Genomic DNA, 27087 nt, shown 5'->3' on the forward strand with positions numbered 1-27087 from the left:
CCTTCAAATGTTAGCCAAGTGAGCTACACTCCTAGCTGTTAAAATACATTAATAAACACGAGAGAAGTAGATATGGCCTTAAATAATAATTATTATACCTAAGCAATAAACAGATGGGTGGTATTATACTCATCACTCCCAACAACCAAACCCTAATCACCTCAAACTGCAGAGGAGTGTTGGAGCGACTAGCAGTAGTAAGAGATGTGATTGGTGAGAACATGAGGCTGTATCCATTTCGACACTCCTCTTCTCCTGGGTGAGTCTGGCCAGGTGTGGACAGTTGGGGACTCTTTGAGCCTGAGCTGGAAGGGGGTGGTGTAACTGGAGACAGAGGCCGAAGCAACTTGGTGATATTCTGCTCCATCAGATATCGAGACTTCCATTTCTTTAATGGGCTCAGTAAGTCTGTGAAACACAAAGCTTGGATGAGAGCTGAATCATATCTTACTGTAAGGCTAAGTAGCAAAGGCACCGACCACTAACCTGCAATGGGTCCTAACTCTTTTTGAGACTCATCCCATTAAATGATCTCCTCTACTCAAACCCCACACCTAAGCATACTTCTAATCACTATAATTAATATAACTTCTAAAGCATTCCATGTCCTAGAGAAATCCCACACGAAGCTGAACAATTTTAACCATCAATGCCAAGATGATTATTTAAACCACTCTCTACTTCTATACTACCACCTGCTAGGTTGTCATACCCATGTTCATTTTTTCTTATATATCTGTGTACTTTTCCAGCAGCTCTTTCAGCAAACACTCTTGAGTAGGAGACACACATATTCTTGGATCCTTATCTAGCTCCTAGTGTTCAAATGCCAAATACTAAGAGCTAGAAATGGTCCTTATAAAAATTTCTCAATTGTTAAAAAACAACAGCCCAAGACTCCTTATGATTAAACTAACTGTATTCTTAGGTCCACCTAGAAAAGCAAGTTACTATACTATTTTAGTGACCGTGTTTTGTGTTTGATATAGTGTAGTTACTTGTTTTTAAGAGGACCTTCAGGACAAAACATTGCTCAGAGCAAAAATATACTTTTACTCACTTATAGTTAAAAGATCACTTATTTAGTTAGTATATACTACATGCAAAGTTAGGTGAATTATACATTTATTCTATTTTCAAAGAGCTTAGAGAAACATCTAATATATATATATATATATATATATATATATATATATATATCTTAAGTTTATTGTCAGTATGATCAAGCTTGACTGTAACCCCACCACTTTTGAGGCAGAGACAGGATTGCCTCAAATTCTAGGTCAGCCTGGGATACAAAATGAGCCTTGAGTAAAGGTGCTTGGGGTTCAATGCCAATAGCCCACATAAAGGTGGAGAGAACTGACTGTGCATACCGTGGCCCCTCAGTAATGATGAAAATTACAACAAATGTACACTTAAACAACCTTCAAAGCAGGTAAAGTTAGATAGAGTGTCAAAGGACTATAGTCCCAGATACTCAAGTGGCTGAAGTAGAAAAACTGCTTGAGCCCAAGAGTTGAAAGCTAGCCTAGGCCTGAACAACACTATGGGTTCCATCTCTCAGAAAACAAAAGAACGTCATTATCTGAGTGTTTCTTGTATACCAGGCATTGTATGGTATGCTTGACATGAAAGTTTAAGCTGCCTATAAATCCTAGAATTTCTGTTATTGTCATCACCCTGTATCCAAGACGAAGACTCTGAGGTACTGAAAGAAAGACTAGACATTGTAGCACCTGGTCAATGGTCCCTACCTCATGCGGTGATGAAGATCAAATTTGGGTCCTTGAATACCCTAGACAGGTACTTTTGCCAAACAGAGAGCTTCCACCTCTAGCCATCCTGTCTACACTCTTAATAAAAGCATACTAAACTGTAGCTCCATGGCTTGGTGGAACAATGACAATTATACCAGACCTTCAAAGCAAAGTTTGGATCAGAGATGTGCTTAGGAAGATTTCTCTGGTGATAATGGAACTGGAACAGCAAAACCACTGGAGTTAACAGGGTAGCCAATACAAAGAGGTATGAGGCACTGATTATTTTTAAATGGATAGGATACTTATTGTTCTGCTTTCTCAGGAGTTTCATTTCCCTACACTGAAAGAGTATTTTTCCAATCAGTCTATATAGCATGTGTTATTTTATCCTCCTTAATGTACTTATATACAAAAACAAACATGTAATGCAAGACTAATCTGCACAGTAACTTTTAAACATTTCTAATTCAAACCCAATCTTTAAGAACTCTATTGAGAGTTCAAATGAGTTAACTACTGCAGACATTTTGTGGTAAGAACTGGGTGGAACTGCCATAAAATTAATGAGTGAGCTATCTATTTTTTTTTTTTTCTTTTTGAGTTTCGAGACAGGTTTTTTTTCTGTGTAGCTTTGTAGACCACTCTAGCTTCGAACTCAGAGAGATCCACCTGCCTCTGCCTCCCTAGTGCTGGGATTAAAGGTATGCACCACCACTGCTATCCATTTAATGATATCCACTGAACACAGACCTAATGACTGCCAGAATTGATAGGTCTTTGCCCTCTGTTTTCCTATTTCTTTTTGTATACAGTTGTCAAATTTTATCTCTTTCTCTGTCACACACATATTTTTAAAAACTTTGACTCAATACTTCCTAAGGTTATGTGAACAAACATTCGTGCATTTAAGCCCACACATGTAAGTTAAAATAATACTGAATTCTCTAATACTGAAAAAATTTTTGAGAGTCTTGTTCTTTGGGGGGGTCACGTGGGTTTTTGAAATAGGGTCTTACTTTGAACTGGCCCTAAAGTTCAGGCTGGCTTCAAACTAGCATCCTTCTCCTGTCTTCCAAAAGCTGGGAAACAGATATGTGCTACCATGTATGATTTATGAATACCTTTTAATAATGTGTATGTGACATTAATATCAACAAAATTTAACCAGTGCTAAATTTTTTCCTTTATTGCAATTATAAGTGTACTCCAATGATTTAAAAAAAAAAATGTTGTTCTCTACTTCTGTACTTGTTTTGTTATTTGTTAGGATAAATATAGGGCTTTTGTTGTCTTTCCCCCCCCTCAAGAATGACTATGGGACTGGAAGCTATGCAAACTTGAGAATGTGAGTTTGGATCCCCAAAACTAATATGAAAAGTAAGATATAGTGGCACGCTTGCCTGTAACCCTAATATGGGAGGTGGAGGTGGTGGACCAGACTATCGGGGCTTGGTGGTTCAGTGAGACGATGTTTCAAAGGAACAGTATGAAGAGCTACAGAGCAGGACAGCTGACTGCCTCCTCTGGTCTTCACACATGAACACCCACACGTTTACATATGCTTACTTCCTTTGTATTTATTCCTGTGTAAATTATCTGCCCATGTTCAGCTTACATTGTATCAGTATGCATGTCTTTTTCTTGTTTTATAAGGGTCCTATAAATAAAGATGTTGACTGTCAAAAATGTTACAAATATACTTTTTTAGTTTATTTGCTTTTAAATGTATTTACTGGGGCTATAGAGATGGTAGTGGTTAAGAGCACTGGCTACTCTTGCAGCTACCCACATGGCAGTTCACAGCCAACTAAAACTCCCAGTTTCAGGGGATCTAATGCCCTCTTCTGAACTCCATGGGCACCAAGTACTCATGTGGTGCATGTACATGGTATGTGCAGGCAAAACACTCATATACAAAAGAAATTAATCTAAAAAGTTTTTATTGTTTTTGTTACAATGCTTTTATTAGCTAAATGTATCTATCATTTATTTATCTTCTGCCTGTTACAATCAGGCCTTTGCAATTCTATATCCCTGAACTATGAAAACGCCACCTATTGGCCTACCACCTTTAGGGTTAATTTTTAATCCCTATTTTGTTTTCAAAAATTTTATTTCATGTACATCTGTAAATGTGTATGGATGCATGCATGCTATGTTGTGCACTTTGAAGTCAAAGGACAACTTTAGGAGCTGATTCTCACCATGTGGTCTCAGGGATTGAGCCCAAGTTGTCAGCCTTAGTAGCATGCCTCCATTTTTTTTTTAAAGGTCTCACAATAAATAGCCCAGCAGCCTATAACTCAGTATGTTTATGTGTGTGTTTGAGAGCAGATCTCTCACTGTGGCCCAACATGTAGTCTAGGCTGAGATGGAACTTACAGTTGGTAATTTTCCTGCCACCGTCTCCTAAGTGTTGGGATTACAGGTGTGAAGCACCATACTATCTTGTTCTGAGAGTTCAACTGTGGGACATCGACACATGCTGGGTAAGCACTCTACCATTTTGGCTATATTCCTGCCCCAATTTATACTTAAGAGAAAAAAAAGTGCACATTTGTACCACACATGTGTGGAAGCCAGAGGTAATTTTTGGAATTTGCTCTCTCCTTTCACCTTGTTGAAGCAGGACCGCTATAGCACAGCATACTCCAGGCTCACTGTCCTGTGCTCTTCTGGCTTGTCTCCACAACCTCACCTCATACATTGGGTGCTGGGCTTACAGGTGCATCCCATGCATTCTGCTTTTTACAAGGTTCTGGAATCTGGATTTGTGTCTTCAGGCTTGCTTGTGCAGCAGGCACTTTTAATCACTTAGCCAAACCCTGGATACCCTAAATTATACTAAAACTCTTAAGGAAGAAGTACTTATAATTAAGATTAGGGAGTTGGTTTCCACTCCACCTTTCTGGTAGGTAAAGGCCTACTACCATTTTTCCTTCTTTGCAAATGTTTTGTAATTGAAAAACAACAATCTTCCTACACTGAATTAAAAAAAAAAAGAACACATTTATTTTCATTAGACTATGATTTATTATACATATTTTTGGTCCTTGTATATTTCTGGCAAGTACTTTACCACTAAGCTACACTGTTCCCGTAGCTTATTTCTATTGGCCTTTTAAATATACTGGTCTTGTTTCTGAAAATTATTCTATTTCCTATACAATATGGAAATGATATTAATATACATTTCCCCACCCCCTTTTTTGAGACAGGGTCTTGTAATGTAAAGGTTGGCCTCAAACTTAGGATTTTTCTTTTTCAACCTCTCTAGTACTAGGATTCTAAGCACATAGCACATCTAGCAGTACTGATATTCTTGGAAATACTAGCATAATATTCTTGTCAATAGACTGTAGTAATTAGACAACCATGTGCATATTATAAGAAAAAAAATCTCTCAACTCAGTATTTTGTTTGATCATACAACAACTAGTCAACACTAATGACAGTTCATAATCCTTTTCAGCTACTCAAATTTTGATTTCCTCATCGAGAGACTTGGTTTCCAATGTTCTCTCTCTGTTTTTCTCCTGGAACTTGCTCTGTACACCAGGCTGACCTCAAACTCACAGAGATCCACTCGCTTCTACCTCCAAAGTGCTGGGATTAAAGGTGTGCACTACTACTGCCTAGTTTCTATTCCTATTATAAATAGGACCTACTTCTCCATTTGTCCATCTTAATGTTTTAAGAAAATGTTTACATACTGGTTTTGTATCTAGCCACTCAATAAATGCCTACTAGTTTTTCAGTTAATTTTTCTTGACTTTCTAAGCATATAACTATTACTTGCACATGACACCTCCTTTCCTTTTGGAACAGGTTTATAGCTAAAAATTCTAGAATATGTTAAATAATAACAAAATAGTGGGGCTAACTTGATAATTCATATTTTTTGGAGGGGGTTGTAGTATGTGTAGCATATGTGTGCAAAGCCATTGTGTAGGTGGGTGTGTGCACCTGCATGTAGAAGCAAGAAGATAACATGTCTAACTCTACTTCCTCCACCTTGTCCCTGAGACAGTCTCTCACTGGACTCAAACCTTATCGTTTTGGCTAGTCTGGCTAGCTAGCAAGCTCTGGAAAGCTGCCTGTTTCTGACTTCCAATGTGGTAATTATAGGAACACTCACCCATGCCTGGCTTTTTTATATGGATGCTGGGAATTAAATTCACACTTCAATGCTTGCTTGCACAAAAAAAAAAAAAAAAAAAAGTTCTTGCCCACTGAGCCATCTCCCCAGTTTTGATAGTTCACCCCTCCTATCTCTCGGAGACAGGGTTTCTCTGTGTAGTCCTGGTTATTCTGGAACTTGCTCTGTAGACCAGGCTGGCCTCTGACCCCAGAGATCTGCCTGTCTCTGCCCTGAGTGCTATGATTAAAGGATTATACCAACATGCCCAGCTTAATAGCTCATCTTAAAGTTTAGTTTTCATAATAAATACAGCTGGCAAATCTTTTTAGATAAATTCATTAAATAATCATAAATATGTCATCAAATTTATGAGTGGCTGTGCTACATCTCTTTTTACATTTCAAATGTTAAAGGACAAATATCAAGTCAACTTTATATTCCTAAGAGAACTGGCCCTATACATCATCCATCAAATCTATTGCATAGTTAAGGAGGTAAGTAAATAAAATTCACAAGTGATGCTATGCTTTCTTGTGGTGTTAAATCAGTTTGATAAACCAATCAAGGAAAAAATATTTAAAAAATTGTGGTACCAGAGATCAATCCAAAGGCTTTTCTCATGCTAGGCAAGTAATAACACTGGGCAACAACCTCAAACCAAGAATAAAAATTAAAATGGCCATGGAAAGTTTCAATTACTTGATTTTCAATTCTCAAGACTCACAAAGTAGAAGAACTGATTCTTGCAAGACAACCTCTGAAATTTTAAGTGCATTAGTGCATGTATGCACACAAGTGCGCATGCACACACACACACATAATAAAAATTTTTAAAAATGTCAATGGCATACATTATTTCATAAAGATCACTTAGGTAAATACAGATCAAATGACAAATTCTATTACTCTTTCATCAGTAGGAGTTTGGGCTTTTAAAAATTTTGTCTGTGTGGTCCTGGACGTCCTAGAACTCAGAGACCTGCTCCTGAGTACTGGGATTAAAGGTGTGGGCAACCACTACCTGGCTCTTAACAGACTGTTAGTTGGAATATTGTTCTATCATTTTTACTGAATCTTTTTATTACTATATTAACGCAAAGATAGCATGACCACAGAAACAAGTGTAATACTATTTGAATTAACATATTGGGTGAGGTGGTACATAACTCTCCCTAGCAATTAGGACACTAAGGCAGAAGGTGGCAAGTTGAGGCTAGCCAGGATTACCTAGTGAGACTTTGTCTCATAAATATAAACCCAAACAAATCAAAACTAACCAACCCAAACACAAAGAACCCCAAAATAGTAAGGAAAATATTTAAATGCACTTAAGATTTGCACTGGCAAAGGATCCAATAATTTAACCATCTCTCAAGTAGTTGAAAACTCCAAAGCAATTTACCATATCTCTATTTCACAGCCTAGTCTAGCCGCTCTGTTCCATTTGCTCTTGCACTTGTGCTATGATACTTTAGCCATTTAGTGTCACAGGGAAGCGAATTGTGTATTTTTAGCAAAGCACTTGATTACTCCTTTTCAAGTTTTATTGGAAAAGTTTTACATAAACTTAGAATAAAAATTTCAAATGATGGTTCCTTGGAATCTATTGGTGTAGAAAGAATATGGAATTTCCTTTATGCGCAAACTTAAAAAGTATTTCTCAATAATGGCTTGCATCATATATCCAAGTATGATCATCCCTAGGTTGTTTCTTAGCTTTGTTAAGTTTGAGGATGAAAAGCCTGTCTTCATTAATTTTCTTACTATTTAAGTGGTATTTACTTCTAATCAAAGATTTTACTCAACTGTTATTAGTTCTGAACTTTTCAGTTATTATATAAAGGTATTCCTAGGGACATATGTTATTTACAAGCGAATATCACGTCTCTTCCTTATGGCCCTCTTATTTTTATACAATTTTAGCTTTTAGCATCCTTTGACTTTTTCTTTGGATAGACTTACTATACAGACCATGCTGTCCTCAAAAACAAAATTTTCTCACCAGTCTAGATTACTGGGATTACACATTAGGCACAATTACACCAGAGGAAGAATTTATTATTTTTAATCTATGTAGTTCATATTTGACAGCAAAGAGTATTCTGTGTAGAATGACAGCAGCAATTTTTACTATGGGTCTGATACTACACCAAACACTTTATATAATACTCAGTTTCTCAATAGCCTCATAAAGCAGGCATTGCTAGTCTCACTTTACAGATGGTCAGAAACATTTAGTACATCACAGTTTTAAGGATAGAGAACCATTCCCCAAACAAAGATGTTTCATTTCTTTCCACTGTTATCATCCACTTTCCTCAGTATTCTTGTAAACAAAACTTTTGAAACACAACAAAATAATTCCTCATGATTCACACTACATTTTAGTGGTGACAATAGATTGATTTCTTTATGTAATGCTTCCCTCTGTTTATACTGATCCTTAAGGGCAAGGTGTGTTCTTAAAATGTTTCTCATTGCTTACTTGAGTGGAGGGTAGAAATGCAATCAAGGCTGGTGACTAACAGTGCTAATTCCATTCCACCGAGGACATGTAGTAACAAGACAATTTATCTCTAAGTATGCAAAAGCCAGGAAATGAACTGCTATATAGTCTCTGTTTTCCAAGAATAACTATATACCTATACAACATACCCACCAGATAGAAGGAGCCACTCCAACTACAATCTAAAAACTGCCTAAAAGTTGACACATTTGAGGGAAATCTGCCTCAAAAATTTTGTTTATTCAAAGCTGAATCAGTCTCAGTAGATGAACAGATTAAAATGTACATGAAAGTAGAATTTTAATACAAAGTAATTATGAGTAAAATTCTTTTAATTACATTCAACTTTATAATAATCACTCAGCAAGCCTACAAGTAGTGGTTTAAATAAAGCAACCCCCTCCCATACAAAAAAAATCCCAAAACAAAACCCACCCCCAAACAATATAAAATAAAACCCTAAAGTACTATGTTAGCTGTAGCCTTAACATGAGTTTTAGTAACTAATTTGTAGTTTTTTTTGTTTTCTGTTGAGTCAGGGTCTTGCTATGTAAACCAGACAGGCCTTGAACTTGCAGTAATCCTCTTATCTTATTTTGCCTTCCAAATGGAGGGTATTATCACCATACTTGGCTATGTTATGTTTTGATTATATAATATTCAGAAAACTGATTTAGAGGTAAGCTTATGGAAATCACAGAGAATGGTTTATTTTATTTATTTCTTTGTCTGGGTCAGGGACTGAAACAACGGCACCACAAAAGCTAAAAGTACATGTTCTACTACTGAGCCACACCCTCTCACCCCAAGGATCTACTAATTATGCTGATATTGCATAATTTTGAGAAAAAGGAGAAAGTTAATCAACAAAACAAAAAACCCCCAAAACTTGGCAGTATGTGAAGATATTATCACCAAGGGTGATATATGGTACATATATGAATTTGAGTACTGGGGAGGATGAATGATATTGATACCAGCCTACACTGAACAGAGAAAAAGGGTAGCATAAGTCAATGCACCAGTGCTTTCATAGGTAGAAGCCTGCAATAAAACACCACGAAAGACAATGGATCAGATCATTTTTTCATAGGATTTAAAGCCATGTCATCTCAGGAATTTTATAGTTCTTGGGGGCAAGTCCTTTAAACAAAAAAATCAACGATTCCTCATGATTTCATTATTTCCTGCCCCTTTGGCTAGATCCCACACAACAAGCCATATAACATTTCCATTTTTTTCCCTGAACATTAATTTTCCACCACTTTCTACTGCCTCCCCTTATAAAATACAAATAAAGATTTCCTAAACTTACTACTTTAAACGTATCTAACCTTTTTTATAACCATTTCTGCTGTTATCTGTACACTGTCTAGTGCCTTCTTTGTCGTCCTGGGAAAACTGATCCCTGACTCGAGATCTTTCTCTTCCTCTGTAAAGACAGATGTAAAGTAACTATTTAGAGAACACACTATTTCTTTTTATATCAGAGTACTAACACTGAAATTTTTACTGTGAACCTCAAATGATGGCTGTTCATGTCAAATTTAGAAAAAGATCAGATACATACCTGCATTGTCTTTACAGATACTAGAAGAATTACTATTCTCATTACTTTGGTATAGGTGCTGTGTTCTAGTCTCTTGGGGCACAGATGATGTCTGAGTCATCCCTTCTTCCAAGGCTTGCTTTATCCAGCGCTATAATGGGGGGAAAACCCAGAGAATTTTTAAAAAACTGTTTAAAAAACTATTTAGGACATCTATTTTCAGTACACTAACCAGATCACTACGCACCAACCACAATACATTCACATGGCTTTATGGTCAAGTGGTTTTTGTAGGGGACAGTGTAAGCCTGCTAGAAGCTGGCTACAGGTATGCCTGGACCACGCCTGACAGGCGTGGTCAAGGTGAGGTCAGGATGACTTGTGATAGGGTTTTAAGGGGCTGCAAGGCACATGGGAGCCCCTTCTCTCTGGCCTCCCTGCCTTGCTGCCCCTGGCACACTGTGGCTTGCGTTTGGCTGGTATTTACCTAAATAAAGGTATCTTAACCTTACAGGCTCCGAATCATCTCATATCAGGTTTTGGACAGGATCCAACCATGGGTGGCTTTTGCTGTTCTTTACTTTCTGTTTAATCAAGATTATTTTTGAAATAATCTCATGCAGCCTAGGCTGGCCTCAAACTTGTTAAACATGACCTTGAATTACGATCCTGTGCTTCACTTTCTAAGCCAGAATTTCAGACTTCCACTACTATACCATGTTTATGTAGTGCCAGGGACTGAGCCAAGGGAAGCAGTCTATCAGCCAAGTTACATTCTCAGCCCTCACAGTCAAGTCAGTTTTTTTCTACTAAGCAAAACTGAAACAGTCTGAATTACATAATGTGATCCTATCAACCAATTAAAAACCTAGGAAAGCATTACTGTTTAAAGATAGGCTGACATTTGAAAAGGTATATTCTTTAATAGTAATGTGTGCATGAGCTTCTTCCCCATCATAGTTTAGATTCTGAAGAAATCAAAAATGGAACACTATTATAAAGATCCTTCCAATTATTTTTTTTTATTAAACTAATATGCAATCTGAATGGATGAGAAAAAGTAAAGCCAGAAGAAAACTTGCAGAAGGTATAAGATCAAACTACATATCCTGTGCAATTTCAATTAAGCATCAATTTCAGCCAGACTATCTCTGAACAGGAAAAGGCTAACTATTATAATTTTAAACCTTTAGAGAAGCTATGCCACAGTAAGTAAATATTCTCTTCAACAGACAAGTTCTAGAAGATCTGTGGTTGCTGGATTCTTAGAATGTGAAACAACCCAGGGAAAATCCTCTGTCACATATCTTTGTTGTTTATCAAATTGAAAACAACAGTAAACGGAGATGAGTGAATGGGCATATTAAAAAAAAAAAAAATCCAGAACCACTTGAATCACATTAATGCTTTAGGACATGAAAGCCAAGACCAAGTGTGACATGCTCTCTCACAGAGTCCCACACACAGGCTATTAGAAGGACAGTTTCTTAGAATTCAGAGAAGACCTCTGAAGTCATCTTGGTCTAAAGCTCTTTTTCATAGACTGGAGAAAACTAGCCTGAGAATACAAGTAAAAATTCCTTCCTTATAAATATACAAGTTTTTTATTTATTTATATTATATAGAAATTACTTCAAGTTATTTTCTGTACATCATAAAAATGTACAAGATGACAAGATGTCTCAGATGACAAGAATTCAAATTTGAGATTCCTATACCCCCCCATAAGTAAAGAAAAAAAAGGTTATTAAAAAATATTTCCAGTGTCAGGAAGCCATTTAAGAGTTTACATTCTAGATTTTAAGACTACAAAAAAGGGGGCATAAAACCAGATGGGACATAGAGAAGATAGCTGCTGCTAAGTTTGCCTCTAAGGTTAAAGACAACCACTGCCATCGTAAAAAAAAGGAATATGACCATTTCTTTGTACCTCACAAGTTAACTACCCCATGGAGGAGAGATTACTTTTAAACTCTTATTCTGCCAACCTATGCAAATTCTACTTAAAACTAAGTGAAGTCGGAAAAAAAAGTTCTATTTTCTATAAACAATACTGAAATGGAAAGTTTTTAGCAGGCCCAAAGATGGGTGAGGCATGTCTGAAAAGGAGTAAGAACACTGAAGTAACTAAGTCATACGATGTAAAGACCTAGGTTGAAACCTGCTCTGCCAATTACTAGAGATGCTTCACTTTGGGCAAATTTCAGAATCCACTACTGGTTCTGAGACAAAACTACTGTGTTTATAAACTGAGGGCAATAATCTCAATTCCACAGGGTTATTAAAATGGTGAAATGAGATCAAATATGCAAAGAAACCTAGTAGCATAATACTTGAAATATGCCAAATTTTCAACTTCTTTTTTCAATGTGATTCAAGTGACTGGATTTTTTAAAAAAATATACTCATCCACTTATCTCTGCTGGCCCCCTCTCCGAATTTCAACAATATGTTTATGGTTAAAGGGACAGATTAACAATCCTTCAAGGCTATACAATAAAACAACAATGTAAAACATAATTTCTAAAGAGTCCAGGAGACCAAATATCCTTTATATATGCCCAGATGACTTTATGTAGAACCAAGATGGGCAATGATGTTAATTATAATAAAAGAATAAAAAAAGACATTAATTTTTTTTATTTTTGGGGAACTGGACTCAACTGAATTTAGACACTCCAGGACATTAATAAATGTTCTCATAAATGAATAATATGGGTACAAACATACTGCTTTTTAACTTAGGAGATCTACTGACTTTAATGATATATGAAGCAGTGGATCTATGAGTAAGAATACATAAGGTTCTATGTGTTGGAGATGGCTCAGTGGTTTAGAGTACATGATGCTCTTGCAGACAACCCGGTTTTGGTTCCCAACACTCATATAGAGGTTTACAACCACCTGTAACTCTAATTCAAGGTGATTCAATACTTTCTGGCGTCCAAATATACCAGGCAGGCATTCACACAGTACACTTACATATATGCAGGGAAAACACTTGTATAAAAAGAAAAAGGAGACTTCTATTTCTAGCTTATAAAACATAGTTTAGTTTAGGGGCTGGAGAGATGGTTCAGGGGTTAAGAGCACTGACTGCTCTTCCAGAGGTCCTGAGTTCAATTCCCAGCAACTACATGATGGCTTACGACACATAATGAGATCTGGTGCCCTCTTCTGGCCTGAAGGCAGAGAGAGGGGGAAGAGAGGGGGGGAGAGTATGTTTGTATGTTTGTTTGTATGTATGTATGTATGTATGCATGTATGTATGTATGTATGTAATAAATAAACTTTAAAAAAAATTTAGTTGAAAAACTTGTTTGCTGCATAATATAATCTGGATTCAAGAATATTAAAACAGCCAAGTGGTGGTGGCGCATGCCTTTAATACCAGCACTCAGGAGGCATAGGCAGGAGTATCTCTGTGAGTTTGAGACCAGCTTGGTCTACAAGAGCTAGTTTCCAGGACAGTCTCCAAAGCCACAGAGAAACTCTGTATTGAACCCCCCCCCCCCACAAAATATTACAGTGGTAATTTAAACTGAATTCCAATGTAAACTTAAGTGTTTTAGGAAGACAGGAGGGTAAGATGGTTGTATGATTCCTCTGCTTCCACCTCTCTGAAGTGCGATGATGATAAATCTGTACCTCCATCACTCCCAGTTTATGAGATAGACTCCCACAACCTTTGTGAATGCTACGCAAACACTCATCCAACAGCCACATCACTGACCAGAACAAATAATTTTAAAATTCAGCTTTAATGAAGCAGACTTGCTATGATAGTCTCTTTATACACAGTGATATGGGGCTGGGGATACAACTTGGTGGTAAAGTGCTTATCTAGCATGTAAAAGAACTGAGCCACCTCCAGCACACAGAACAATATGTATTCTTACTCATAGACCCTAGTCCTGCTTTTAAAACAAAAACAAGATAGATATCAATGTTAAACCAAGCTAGGTATTGTGGTTCATGCCTTTAATTCCTTTAATTAATTTAATTCCTTTAATGCCTTTAATTAAGCAGTCAAGAGGCAGAGGCAGGAAGATCTTCCTGAATTCAAAATTAGTTTGTTCTACATAGAATTCCAGGACAGCCAGAATTATTTTGATACTGTCTTTAAAAGTAAATAAATAATAAACAAGATTAGAAACATAGCCAGATAAAAGGAGCTCAAAGATGGCTGGTGAGAAGGTTCAGTGGGTAAAAGTGTTTGTTGCAAATACCCAATGACCTGAATTCAATATAAAGGTGGGAGCACTGCCTCCCCAGTAATAAAGCAACAAAAACAGGAGCTCAAACAAATGGATTTTCTATTGAATATGTCATAGTTTTAAACACCTTTTTTGTTTGTTTGCTTGGGCCTCTGCTCATTGGAAAAGCAAGATATGAACAAGATTGCAATCCCGCATAGTAATTCCCAAGAGGGCATTTCAAAAGTTAGTCTATATTATTTATAACAATCTTTATATTAATCATTACTGAATTATTATCAATCTTTCTTAAAATAAAAACATAGTTTTTTCTATGTGAGTGTTTTGCCCAAATGTGTGTGTTTGATGCATGCAGGCCAGAAGAGGGCATTACAATCTCCTGAAACTGGGGCTACAGACAGGTGTGGACAAACACGTGGGTGCTGGGAATAGAACTGAGTCTTCTACAAGAGCAACAAGTGCTCTTAACTGCTGAGCCATCTCTTGAAAGACCCCATCAATTCTTCTTAAACACTAGAATAGCTTTTACTGCCTGTCTCAATGAAAATGCTTCAAAGACTATATACACTCCCTAATTTTTTTTTAATGTTTTTCTTCCCTGTCTTGAAAAACCAAAAAAGGAAAAAGAAAAGTTGCTTTTCTTAGCATAGATTACCTATATATAGTAATAGGTCTCATGAGTTTTCCATACGTGTATTTTGAACATACCCTTTCCATTCTCTTTCTTATCCCGTCCCACTCTTGCTGATCTTTCTTTTCTGTTACCAATGTAAATCCTATTTTCTTACTTATTTTTAAAGCAGAGTTTCAAATTAGGGTGGTTTATAGGAGCACCTTGTAAATGCCTATTACCACTGAAGAAAACACTGCCCCAGCCATTAACAGAGTATACAACCTTAGAGAGAAACAGGGTCTTTCTTTTCTAATTTTCAATACTCCTCATAAAAGCTGTTAAGAGTCTGCTGTTCTTAAAAACAACAATTTTAAAACAGGGAGGTGGCAGTGAGTGCCTTTAATCCCAGCACTTAGGAGGCAAGAGGCAGGCAGATCTCTGAGTTTGAGGCCAGCCTGGTCTACACAGCAAGTTCCCAGGACAGCCTGGGCTGTTATACAGAAAAACCCTGTCTTGCAAAACCAAAAGATTAAAAATTCAAACAAAGTCATTATTATTACTGTGTGTATGGGGGCAGACTTCATGTCTATGTGATGTTAGACGACAATGTTGTAGAATAGTTTTCTTCTTCCACTGTTACGTGGGTTCTGGGGGTGGAATTCAGGTTACTAGGCTTGTGTGCAATGTTTGCCCACTTAGCCATCACATCAACTCCTCCTCTTAATGAAGAATTAAACAATGTAGGTAGACTGGGTCTGTTTTGCCATTTTACACTTAGGAGTTCTATTGCTCACTATAGCCAGTAAATCATGCTTTATTTTTTGCTGTTGGTGTTTTTCTTTTATTTCTCTGTTTTTTTTTCCTTGAGAATACAATAACCTTGTCTCAGCCTCCGAATGATGGAACAATAGGCAAGCACTACTACAGCTGGTGATCACTGGTTTGTACAACAAACCATTTTCTTTTTCAGACACTCTCTTCAAGATCCAAGAAAAGCTAGTTGATCTAAGTAACTTGGTATAAGTCACTTCTCTAGAGACCCAACTCTCAAACATGATATGTACTCACTCATATGTGGATTTTAAACATGGAGTAAGGGATTAGCAGCCTACAATCCACACTGCCAGAGAAACTAGTAAACAAGAAGAACCCTAAAAGAGACAAACTTTGTCCCCTGGAGAAGGGGAAAGGGTCAAGAACCCCTGGGCAATTTGAGAGCATGGGAAAAGAGGGGAGGGAGCTATGATAATGAGAAGGGAAGAAGAGGAAAGATGCAGAGGGCATGAGGGAGCAGAAAGGTTGAGTCGGGGAAGAATAGAAGAAAGGATATGTAATAGGTAGGGTTTTAGTGGGGGGTGGGGGGTGGTAGGGGAGGAGGGGAGGGAGAAGGGAACTGGGATTATCATGTAATTCAATCATGTTTGTAACTCAAATAAGACACACATACACACACATACACACACACACACACACACACACACACACACACACACACACACACACACACAGACCCAACTCTCCTTCATTACCTAGACAAAACTCCTATAGAAAACAGCTTTTGAAAAACTTATTGCCATTTATGACACCAAGTTACTTATGCTACTGCATCATGCAAAATCCCTTTGAGGAGGATCTTGTGGTCAAATGTCTCAGAATTTCTTCTACGTGGAAGGTTTTCCCACGCAAAGCAAATCGCAAAGCAAAGACTCCAATACTTATGTAGGATGTGTCATTAATACTTCTGCAGCGTGTGCTACTGACTCAGCAACACTGCCTTTCCTTTATGCAGACTCCCACTGCACTCCTTCCTTTGATATATCATGCTATTCTGGCTATTCCTTCATATTCTCGATTCCCAAGAAATGACTGATGTTCTTGGGGTAAGAGAAAATCTTTAAGTTTGGAGGAACTAGAGAGGACATGCCTGGAGTTGGAGACTTCATCACATCAAATAAGCTACACGCAGCATCCTCATGTATGATGCCACTGGAGAAGGGCAATGGCAGACACTAAGGGAGGCAGCCTGAATCCAGATCTGAGGATTAGAGAAAAGGGTATTCCAGGGAACAGAACTCTACCTAAAGGAAGAGCTAATGAAGTGCGCCCTATGCTTCTGAAAAGTATTATAGGTTTGAAGAACAATCTATTCTCAAATCACCTTTGTAAACTATGTACAACTTGTGGGAATTTATAAAGCTTATTCCCAAAATAACTACTAAGCACTACTGTTACCAGACCCAACTAGAGTGTCACAGAAAGGCAGACTGTCATTTATAGCATGTTCCATATACTCTAGGGAACAAAATGTCTAACCATTGTTATCTGATCAAGTAACAGGAATTATATCAATTATGAGATAATTTTTCCCCTAAATGTCTTCAAGAAGTAATAGTGACTGATTAGTTACAACCACAATATTGTTCATTTTTATGCAAACAACAGTGCTCTAAGTATTTAGGACCCAATATCACACAATAATCACAAATGACCATACTAACCAGTACCACAAACCCATTTACAAAATGCCTTGTGTTCTCACTCAGTAACTTGAAAAGCTTCCAGGTAAGACAATATTGAAGGCACAAATTTAAGTGCCAAAAATGCAACACGCATTCCAAACCTTAATCATCATGGTTCTTGAGGTGTCAATGTTCATGTTTAACAACTACCACAATATAAACTCACACAGTTATCTAGAGATTTATGAGGGTCTAGACACTTACATAAAACATGTCACAGCTATACGAATCCTATAGTGTTAAAACACATTTTCATTCACAGGAAGAAGTGTACGAGCACACGCATGCACACACCTACCTTCTTACAAGAGCTGAATGTGCCATCAGGCAGAAGGGGCCTTCGACGCCTCTCAGGCATAAAGGGTGAGCCAAAGCGAATGTAGTGTTTTGGGGTGGTACAAATTAACGGGGAATGAATAAGACCCGGTAGCATGTTCAGAGTTGTTGCTAATACAGTTGGGTCAGTGGTGATACGTAAAGGACACTCAACAGGACATTCTTGCTTCTCTGCTTTGTCATTCAACCATTCTGTAACTAGATACTGAGGTTAAAAAAAAAAATCATTAGTTAACAATGCATGTAACAGCCATCAGAAGCAGTAGTGTAGTTCACAAAGACAAACATCATCTAAAAAACTAGAACACATGCAGCAACCATTGTGAGGATAGAGGATATCTTTCCTTTACCCTCTCTGTGCTCACAAAGATCACTTTCAGTTATCAGTGATTTAAGTTCTGTCTAAAATCAAGTGAACAAAAATACATAGGATGGTTTTAGCTATCAGTATAAATAAATCTTATCTAGAACATTCAATATGGGGAACTACAAAACCTCTTGTTTTACAAAGACACTCCTTGCTACTAGATTTATATTGTCACTTACCTTTTTGGTTTTGGGGTATTTAGATGCAGCACGGATGACATGTGATCCAGTAGTTGATACCACAGTTGGGTCAGACCCCGTTAATTGTCTGTTCTCGCCTGAACTGTCTATATTTCCAGCTTCAGGAAGAGTTACTGAGTTGTTACTTCCTCCCTCATCCAAGGCAGCTTGTGAAAGCTCTGCCTGTTGTGCAATGGCCTGCTTCTGGCGTTTTAGTCTTTGGGCTGAACTGGTCCGGTACCGAGAAATTCGACTCTTCGGTCGGGGTCTAGACGGCTTAGCTGGAGGTGGTTTGGGGATTGGTTTTTCTGCAGCTACATCCTGTAACAATATCAGGTCAAATTTTACTAGAAATTTCTCTTTTCTTTTGCAGCCAGAATCTCCCAGGTTGGCCTCTAGCTTACAATCCTCTGGCCTTAGATTCCCAATTGATGGGATTAGACAAGACACCTCTCACCCGGCATCAGAAATTTCATACCTGTTTATTTATCTATTTAAAGCAATCTAAATGATAATAATGGTGAAAAAGAATTTACTGTCATTTTAAATTTTTGGGGCAATTAAGAGGTCTTACAGCAAAGACATGGTTCAGTTCCTAGCACCACACAGTAGCACACAACCTCCAACTCCATTTTTAGGATGCCATCTTCTGGCCTCTGTGGACACCAGGCACACACATGTGCACATACATGTAACCATTCACACATAAAAATAAAAACAAAAAAAATCTGAATTGGGCATGGTGTTACCTATCTTTAACCTTAGCACTTAGGAGGCAGAGGCAGGCAGCTCTCTGTGAATTTGAGGCCATTCTAGACTACAAAGCAAGTTTCAGGCCAGCCAGGGCTATGTAGCAAGACCCTGTCACAACAAATGTCTAGCTTAGTTAATTCTATTTCTAATAAAAATAGGTCAGAAGTCAGCTGAAGGCAGCTACCTAATATAAAGTTTCTTAGTAGGAAAGGAAATTTTTATTTTCTATACTCAGCAGTTTTGTGTTAAGCCTTAGACATTGCTAGGTCAGGGAAGAAACACATAGAAGCCCCCGAAAGGTCAAGCACATAACTGGGCTATTCAGAGTGTCCGTAAGAGAAGCCCAATGATTTCAGAGTGTCTGTAAGAGAAGCCCAACAATTTGCTTTCTTCCCTTAGGGATGGAGACTGAGCTAGGTGAAGCCTTCTGCATGTTCAGCACACACTCTCATATTAAACTACACCAAACACAGTACCCAAACCAAATGATTCTATGAACTCACAGCTTATGTGGGAGACAGTTTAGTACTGAGGGCCCTGGTCATTCAAATTTTGACTTCACCTGCATCCCACAAATCAGCTGTTCAGATCAAAATGGCTTTACTTATTCTGATAGAGAGCCATGTTGAAAATATTAACTTTTACCCTTCTAAAAAAAAAACAAGAAAAGAAAAAGGACAGCAGACACACAGAGTGTAAGAGTTTGCCCTCCCTCTTACCCCCGTGTGGGAAGACCTCCTTGTATTCACACCAGTGCTCTGTGGGGTGCTTGGGATGGCAATATTTGAAACAGGGTTGCTAACTTCAGACTCAGGAGCTGGAGTTTTTGTCTCTTCTCCAATGGCTGTCTCTGAACTGCTGGTTGTAATCTCTATGTCTGAGTTGCTCTGTTCTGTAGGCTGATCCCGCCGTTTCTTTCTTTTTTCTAAATTTTCAAAAGCATGCATGATGGCTTCAACCTTCCTATCTTCCCGAGTCTAGAACAAAAAAAGAATGAATGTTCAACCAGAAGCAGGTGCAGCTATTTTAGAAGTAACATTAGTAGAATTTATAACAACTTATTCAATGTATTATTATAGCACACGCATCACTGAACTATAAGACAAAATTTTAAAATTCCATTTTAAATATAGGAAACAGTTGTAAAATAAAGCAAATTCAAAAGCTAAAAATTTTAAAAATAGCTGAGCTACCTTGACATGTTTTAGTACAAAAAGCAACCACAACCAATCTGTCTTATTTCCAGAGCTCAAAAACAAAGTAAATTGTCATTAAACTTTTTCTAAGTACAAATAAACATAATTTACAAACTTATTTAATTCATTTGACAGAAAAAGTATTATGGCTTAGGTATGAAATGTGCCCCAAAGGCTTAGAACTCAAATGGTAAATACTAATGGGAGGTTGTGGAAACCCCAGGAACTGGCACCTACTGGGATGAAACAAGCCACGAAGGGTGTACCTTGGAGAGGCATATTCTGTCTTTGGTGCCTTACTGTTTTTTCCCCCCCTCTGCTTCCTGGTAGTGGCAAAGCAAGCAATTTTTCTTTGCAATGGACTCCTACTGTCATATTTCTGCTTTTTTCCAAACCTGTGAAACTTTAGCCCAAGTAAACTGGACCTTCTTTAAGATGTTTTTCTTAAGCGTTTCTCTCATGAAGATAAAGGGCTAACAACGTTGATTTTCTCCCCATCCTTCCAGTAATTTGGGACTGAACAAGACCTTGTGAATGCTATACAACGTTGATGTCATCAGTTCTACTTGATTTTGGTTTTTCATTATAAAAACATAAAGGAAGAAAACTCCTAATAGGACAAACTCTGATCTTTATCAACAAGTTTTAGGGAAATCCAATTGTTAGAAGAAGTATCTTAAAAACCATGTAGAAAAATAAAAACTATAATAAAACCTATTATGATAAAATACCAGAGGTAGAAATGCAGAGACAGCCACTAGATGTTACTTACCCTCCTGCTATGAGCTGGGTTCTCCTGGTCATCTGTAGCCTCTTCTTTTTCTTCTTCAGGTTTTTCTTCTGGATTGTCAACTTCCTTTAAGACAGAAGCACTATTAGATCATACTCAAGCTCCAAGCAACATCAACCTGCTATATTCTGGCATCATTACTTCTCTACCTTTTCCTATGCTCATGCTTTGCTGGGAATTAAGCTCCAGGTCTTTATGCATGCTAAGCAGATGGTCTATGAGTCAATGGATGCTTTATCTTTGTACATTTCTTGAGACATAGTCTTATACAACCTAAGCTAGCCTCAAATTCACAATCATCCAGCCTCAGCCTTACAGGTGCTGGGATTATATGTGTGTACCACTATACCAGGCCCTGAAAGGATTATTATTGTTATTATTGTTTTGTTTTTTCCTTCTAAGACATATCTCCTGTGTTTTGTTTTTGTTGTTTTGTTTTCCAAAACAGGGTTTCTCTGTGTAACAGCCCTGGCTGTCCTGGACTTCATAGAGATCCACCTGCCTCTGCCTCCTGAGTGTTGGTATTAAAGGCGTTCACCACCATGCCCCAGCTTGGTCTCATGGTTCTTAATATTATAAAGTGAAAAGAAAGCCAAAACAATTATATTTGTGTTGATGTAAATAGCATTAAATGTTTTAGTACAATGTCTCTAAAACAACACACGGCAACCTGAGTTCAGATATCCTGATTTGGCCAGGGAGATTACCTCACGCTCACTGGAAACAGTTACTTTTTCTGAAACTTCTTGTGGTTGCGGGTTGTGATTCTCTTCTGGAGCCTCATTTTGTTGCTCCATTTCCAGCTCTTTCCGCCGTGCTTTTCTACGTCTGGTCTCTGCTCCAATGGTGGGAAAGCTAGGAGGGGGTGGGAGCGGCAATTCGGCAGCATTGGGATTTCTTTTCTGTATAGGGCAGTTCCGGTTTCCCTTGTGACATGCACAGTCCACTTTGTAATTACTATGCCAAAGAAACAACCAAAAGTATCTCAATATTCTTGAAAACAAAATATTATGACACATTATCCATTCACTTTATTAAAACATTAGTATAATAATTTTCTCAACTTAGAATAGGTATACTTTCAATAAATATTATCTCTCTGTATATCTCTACTTGTAGCCTACATACAGGGGAGGAAAGAAAACAAACCACCACTAAATCAGCTCTCCTTACAGCTTTTACTTATTTATTCATTTATTTATTTTTTGACGCAGGGTCTGGCTGGCATGGAACTCCTTATGTACACCAGAGTAAATTTATAGAGATCCGCTGCCTCTGCCTCCTGAATGCTGGAATTAAAGGCATGCACCACCACCACCCAGCTCCATTAAAATCTTAATAATGTCATTCATTCATGCTGGTGAAGTTTCTCATGTCTTACCAGTTACTATATTCATAATCAAATGCAATGGTGACTTCAGCATCCTTGGTGATAGCAGATACAGCATATATACACAAGTGAATCATCCCATCTGCAATCATGTGTCTCACCTGCGTGAACAAGGTATCATTAGATTTGCCTTTAAGACCAAATTTTCCACAAATAGGAAAAGTTTGCGAGCCAAATAATTTCTGCCCATTTTGAGTAGTCTGTTATTTAATTCCATCATTAAATTTGAAATTATTATACATTAACGAACAGACAATTAAGAATTCTTCAAAATAGAAAAAGTCCAACATTAGAAATCAGGGAAAATTTGTTTTAAATCTTAAAGATTATCTGCATTCTGCTAGATAATTACAATTCCTTAGCCTGAAAACAAAGCTCTGTTGATCTCTCTGCACTTACTGTGAATGCACTGAATAAAGGATTTAGAAATGTATAGAAATTCTCATAACACTGTTTTCCACAATCCTTTAGACCAAGACAAATGGCTTAGTTGGGCCTAATGACTACCACTATCACATGGCCTTTTTATTTTTTGCCAGTCCAATTTATAAACTTTTTACCCAGTTTGTCTTACTTCTTAGCAAATAGTAACTTGCCTTTTCTCATTTCGTCCTCTCTAAAGAAATGTACTCATCCCATCTCCATATGCACCACACTTCTGTTTTTTCCCCTCTGCATTTAAAGATCATACAACTAAGAGCTACAGACCTTTATCTGAGTGAAGTTTTCAGACTCTTTCTTCAGTATACGTGTCCTTTGGTGGTTCCATTGAAAGGTAAGTTGCTAAAGATTGCTTACCTCTGCATTTGGTGTACATGATCTTCTGATGAACCGAGCATCATTACCGAAAGTACGAGCATCCACACACATCTCTACACCATTGAATTTTGAGTAGAAGAGCACAAAGGGATATGGTCTAGGGATACAATTAAAATTCCTGTAATTCTCAACACAAACACAAAGGCCACCCCATGACTACAACTGTGAATCATATGCTGACACAGTAAGGAGGAGGCATTTGCAACCCCTAAGCTAGAAAACACCACAAACTGGTCTGCTTTTCATTATAGAATAAACACAAAGCAAGGAATGCTGGGCTTGGTAAGGAGTGATCACCACTTCATATACTAAGTATTTTGCAGATTTATTTGCCCTTTGTACCAATAGCAGACAGACATGAGTTTATTTGAATCATTAGCCTTTCCTCAGAAGCAGCCCATCAAGTAGGGTGATTTTCTCAGCAATACCGACTGGTCAGCCAGAACCATGCAAGCCCTCAGTGCTCAATGAATGACGTTCTTACTTTTTGAAGAAATGCCCATTGACCTCAAATTGCTGCCGTAACATGACTTTCCCACGATACTCTATTATAAGAGTGTCCAAAGCCAAATCTCTTGCAGCCCTTAGGATTTTCCGGTGCTTTTGAACACGAGTGACTCTCCCCAGCTGTAACTGAATAAAAACAGAGCATTAACATTTAAGAATAACAATAGCAATGCGGTAAATATTTTACAATGTTTTGTAACTGCTGAAATAGCACCAACATTTTTAGGTTTTATCTGTGTGTTATAGCTTGGAGATCAGAAAACTTTCATTTTGACATAGCTCAATTTTCCCAGGAAACATGTTTCAATTAGTGATCCCAGAAAAGGCAAGATAAAAAAAACAAACAAAACCCCAAAACCCACCAATGTCAGTGGAGCTCTGTCTACTCTATGAGATTAGCTTCCTGTAAATCTTTTATAATTCCTATCTAGGTTGCATTAGAAACTTCCATCTCCATTTATTAAATAAAGACATTTCTAAAATATGTACCCAGACAGTTTAGCTACAGCAATCAGATTTTGGTCAAAGATGATGAGCAGGTAGGTAGTTCATTTGTTATTCTGTAAAGAGCTATGATTCCAACCTATTCTTGTTCATTGGGTATTAGAAGACATCTCAATCTTCTAGTGTCTTTAATGTTTTAGTTCTTACCTGCATTTGGGAACCAATTACTGTATTATTACAGGCCAGTTCAGTCTTATTAATAGTGTCTAACATAGCAGGTTTGCCCACAAATTCCTTGTTAGAATGTAGATGTTGCTCAAGGGCATTCTGTACATCTGCACTGTACTGATTAGTGAAAGCTTCTTCATACTGATCAGTCCATAGTCTTATCCGATTTTCCCAGCCCTCAGTGGTATTTTCATCTAGATTCTGTGCTTCAGAGGGAGAATTCTGCAGAGAACAAAGATCAAATGAATTAATAAGAGACCATTCATGAATATAGGGAGCAGGATAAGCAGGATACTTGTTTTCATTTGGCAGTTGGTACGCAGTAAGAGCAATGGACTGAGAATCAAGGGATCCGGATTCTGTTACCAATGAATCTGTTACACTGTGAGATCTTGGACAACTTCAAGTGAGAAAACTTGTCTGTCCACTTATAAATTAAGAAATTAATCTAGCCAGTATTTTCACCCATTACTGATTTCATGACCACTGTAAGTTCTAAAAATCATTTTCCTATCAAGATTTATATCAAATTACTTAAAAAATTCATAAAAAGGCAAAACGGCATAAAATTTCAAAATGGATTAACATCCAGCTGTATAGCATTACAAAGGGCTTGTCTTTGTATTAGGAGAATGATTTTGTTTTTTGTGTCACCTATTATTTTCATTAGTAATACTAGTTCATAATCTTACCACTCACAGTAAAAATTACCATTTGAGAACATTACCAAATGCAGTTTGAATAATGTACTGTCATACAGATTTATCCAAATGTGTTGAAGAAACATTGGTTAATGTTATTGTTTTATTTTTAGTATTTATTTTACTGGTGTTCAAGTGCGACAATACTCTAGAGGTGGTAAGAGGACACCTTGTGGAAGTTAATTTTCTCCTGCCACGAGGGTCAAAGTCAGGCTGTCAGGCTGGACAGAAAGTGCCAGTCACCTTGCTGTCCCACATCTACTGGCTAAGAGTTGTCTAGTAGGAAATCACTTGTCTTTGAGATTAAACATCCAAATGCTCTTTTCTATTCATTCTCAGATCTTATACTTGGATAATTAGGAAATTTCTCATTAACTATGAGGACAAAGCTGGGCACTGGTGGCATACGCCTTTAATCCCAACACTTGAGAGGAAGAGGCAAGTGGATCTCTGTGAGTTTGAGGTCAGCCTGGTCTACACAGTGAGTTATTCATTTATAGTTAAAACATCCAAAGCAATACAGAGAAACCCTGCCTCAAAAAAAAAAAAAAAAAAAAAAAACCCACCAAAAAAGGACAAAATTTAATAACCCAACTTAAAATTATAAAATAGTTACAGTGAAACATTCTATTTAGCTTTTTAACATACCTATGAGGCTACACTGAAACAACAAAGTCACAGTAGCAACTGATGGCTTTCTAAAGGCTTTTAAGGAGTCAAGTTTCAATAATAATTAGCTAAAAGTAGAAAAAGGCTTTACAGTTGATGTCTACAGTTAGCCCCCAAATTTATGTAAGGTCCTTCTTAGTAAATGAGATAAAATGAAATGAGCAGTTAAAATAAATTTGGCTACTTACAGAGAGCTATCTCATTCAAGAAAGAATGATTATAATGTGTTACAAAACACAGCTCAGGCCCTTGAAGCTCTGTGGTTGTGAAAGTTGTCTCCTACTCACATAAAAGACCAGACCTTCAACTTTCAGGTAAAATGCCACTTGATATCACTGATAACATCAATTGGTGCTCCAAATAAATACAAAGTAACCCCAAGAAGTTTATCCCAATTTAAGGGGTCACGGTTTACATAACGGCCAACTTAAAGGGATATGAATACTTAAAAGAATTACACTACACATTCAAACTAAAAATCTTGAACACTAAATTTTTAGGAGGTGTGAGAGATTATAAATGGACAGGGAAAATAAGATACAAGAAAGTACAACCAAATCTCCTTTCTGTTAACTTTTACAAACCAACCAGTGCAACAAACAACAAAATCAGCCAGTATCTAAAAGGTACATTATTTCTCCATTCTCCACCCAAGCTTTCTCTCTCCCTCATAATCAAGCCACAAAAGCCTCACTATTTGATAACTATTACATAAATCTTCACCAAACAGGTATGCCAAAAAAAAAAAAAAATTCATATTAACAACACCAACTTCTTGCTAAGGAGTTATCCTTCCTAATGGTGATTCAAAGCCTACATATTGTCAGGGACTGTTTACAAGAGAGTCTGGCTCATCAGCAGAAAAACCTCACTCTTCAGATTGAGTCCAATCAGAGGAATATAACACACAAGTCTCATTTTTTTTTGAAGAAAAGAAGAAGAAGAGGAGGAGGAGGAGGAGGAGGAGGAAGAGGAGGAAGAGGAGGAAGAGGACGACGACGATGACGACGACGACGACCACCACCACCACCACCACCTCTGACTTACCCCACCACCACAAAGGCAGCTAATGAAACAGAAATGTGAAAATATTTCATAAAATAGCCATGAAAATCCACTCTGGAGAAAAGCTCTATGAAACCCAAATGGCAACAATTACAAACTCATGAAAAGAAGTCTCCAAGATTCTCAGATCATCACTGTCAGGAAAGAAGCCTACCAAAATGCAAGATCATACATAAAACACAGCATCAGGGACGGTTACCCCTTACCTTCATCTGCAAGGACTTCCGGGATCCCTCTTGAAATGCCTATCCCAAAGAGGAAAACAAGTAGAACAAAACAAAACTTGGTACCAAGAATGACAGTTAAATCCACGAGACTAAAACTGAGGCACTAAC

At 37.5% G+C, this 27087-nt stretch overlaps 1 protein-coding gene across 14 annotated transcripts in view; it reads right to left on the reverse strand.

Moving 5' to 3' along the window:
• Setd5 (SET domain containing 5) overlaps positions 1–27087 on the reverse strand; it is a 79096-nt gene that overhangs the window by 13138 nt on the left and 38871 nt on the right. For 10 of the 14 annotated variants that reach the window (XM_035448621.1, XM_035448623.1, XM_035448625.1 and 7 more), the window contains 12 exons: positions 26959–26997; positions 24297–24539; positions 23623–23771; positions 23118–23235; positions 22311–22420; positions 21637–21886; positions 20912–20995; positions 19663–19920; positions 18191–18511; positions 17607–17849; positions 9981–10110; positions 161–408 (listed from right to left, as the gene is read on the reverse strand). In XM_035448621.1, coding sequence (XP_035304512.1) covers positions 161–408; positions 9981–10110; positions 17607–17849; positions 18191–18511; positions 19663–19920; positions 20912–20995; positions 21637–21886; positions 22311–22420; positions 23118–23235; positions 23623–23771; positions 24297–24539; positions 26959–26997 — 2193 coding nt within the window. The remainder of the gene's footprint in view (positions 1–160; positions 409–9980; positions 10111–17606; positions 17850–18190; positions 18512–19662; positions 19921–20911; positions 20996–21636; positions 21887–22310; positions 22421–23117; positions 23236–23622; positions 23772–24296; positions 24540–26958; positions 26998–27087) is intronic. The other 4 variants (XM_027429048.2, XM_027429050.2, XM_027429049.2 and 1 more) reach the window with 1 other exon arrangement.

The sequence above is a fragment of the Cricetulus griseus genome, chromosome 8, assembly GCF_003668045.3.
Source record: "Cricetulus griseus strain 17A/GY chromosome 8, alternate assembly CriGri-PICRH-1.0, whole genome shotgun sequence".
In the NCBI taxonomy this organism is placed as follows: domain Eukaryota; kingdom Metazoa; phylum Chordata; class Mammalia; order Rodentia; family Cricetidae; genus Cricetulus; species Cricetulus griseus.